Source organism: Mustela nigripes, chromosome 4 (genome assembly GCF_022355385.1).
Source record: "Mustela nigripes isolate SB6536 chromosome 4, MUSNIG.SB6536, whole genome shotgun sequence".
NCBI lineage: Eukaryota > Metazoa > Chordata > Mammalia > Carnivora > Mustelidae > Mustela > Mustela nigripes.
The window spans coordinates 52429624-52431036 of record NC_081560.1 but is presented as its reverse complement, the minus strand read 5'-3'; the positions used below and the strand labels follow the sequence as shown (position 1 = coordinate 52431036).

General features: G+C 36.3%; 1 protein-coding gene across 1 annotated transcript in view; it reads right to left on the bottom strand.

Moving 5' to 3' along the window:
• Positions 1-545: 545 nt before the first annotated feature.
• TOMM7 (translocase of outer mitochondrial membrane 7) overlaps positions 546-1413 on the bottom strand; it is a 9828-nt gene continuing 8960 nt past the window's right edge. Inside the window, exon 3 of the mRNA XM_059395696.1 lies at positions 546-765. Within this exon, the coding sequence (XP_059251679.1) occupies positions 750-765 (16 nt within the window). The 3' untranslated portion in view covers positions 546-749. The remainder of the gene's footprint in view (positions 766-1413) is intronic.

The window sequence follows — 1413 nt, the reverse complement described above, 5'->3', positions numbered from 1 at the left end:
CAGCCTGCTTCCTCCTCTCTCTCCGCCTGCCTCTCTGCCTACTTAGTGATCTCTGTCAAATATATAAATAAAATCTTAAAAAAAAAAAAAAGTACTAATATTCTGTGTAACTATCCATGAGCTCTTGCCCAGACCACTCTAGATTCCAAACACCAGTGAGGAGAATCTTGGGACTCAGTTAACTGACAGATAAGTCAGGCACACAACTCCCCAAAGCCATCCCTAGCCCCTACCAAGAGAGCCACGGAATGCATTTCTTTCAGTAGCAACTTTACTCCAATGACTTGCAGAAAGGGCCAGTTCACCGCAAATTAAGAACTGTCTCTACTTTTACTACCTTCGAAAATCCCAGGGGGAGTTATTAATTCAATGCAAAAGTAAGTGGAATCCACTTGTTAAGTAAATGGCCAGGAATTAACTTCTACTTTTTAAGGTAGCATCTAGGCATATATATATATAAATTCACTGTTTTTTTTGAAAACCTATAGAAGGCTAAATTTTAACCTAATAGACCACTATGTTTGATTCAAAAAGGACACAAGACATAACATTGTTAAAAACATTTATTTTGATACAGTTTATGATAAATAAGTCAGTAGAGGTTCCACTCTGCCACAGATTCATCTGAGAAGAACCCTGTGTCATTCAACTGGTGAACGTCTGAACGCCGTCCCATCTCTTAGCCCAGCCAGAGCGCACACCGTCCATGTTGTTCCTGTCCATTGACTGCTTCCAAATCCAGAAGACCTTTATCCCCAAAGTAAGCTAAAATGTTTGTGAAGAGGAGAAATAAATTAAACCCCAAAGTGAAAACTTAAATACAGTTTAAGAACTAGAAGATTTTATACATTTATGTTTGTGTTTATACTCATCAAATTCAGAGACACTATAAGACAAGGATCATTCTCATGGAGCAAAAAAAAAACCAAAAAAAAAAAAAAAAAAAAAAAAAAAACCAACAACCAAAAAACCCAAAAGATATGTATTTAAGGAAATACAGGTTTGTTACTTTTGAGTGTGGTTACCTATTACAAACAAAAAGGAAAATATAAGTTGAGGTCTGCCAAAAAAGTAAATGATTAATGATTTTCATTAACATGAAGGACTGATGAAGCCACAATATAAAACTCTATCATTATTAGATACCACATCAGTAAAGCTGAAAACAACATTTACTGAATGCTTTCAATGGGTCAGTATCATGCAGAACGTTCCCAACTCCCAATTATGACCTTTATTTTAAATACACAGAAACCAAGACATTGTGATGGTTACCTATCTTAAGTGGCAGTGTGATGTGACCCAGGTGCTCTTTTTTTTTTTTTTTTTAAAGTAGGGTCTATGCCCAATGTTGGACATGAACTCATGACCCTGAGATGAAGACCTGAGATGAGATCCAGAGTTGAGGCTGAA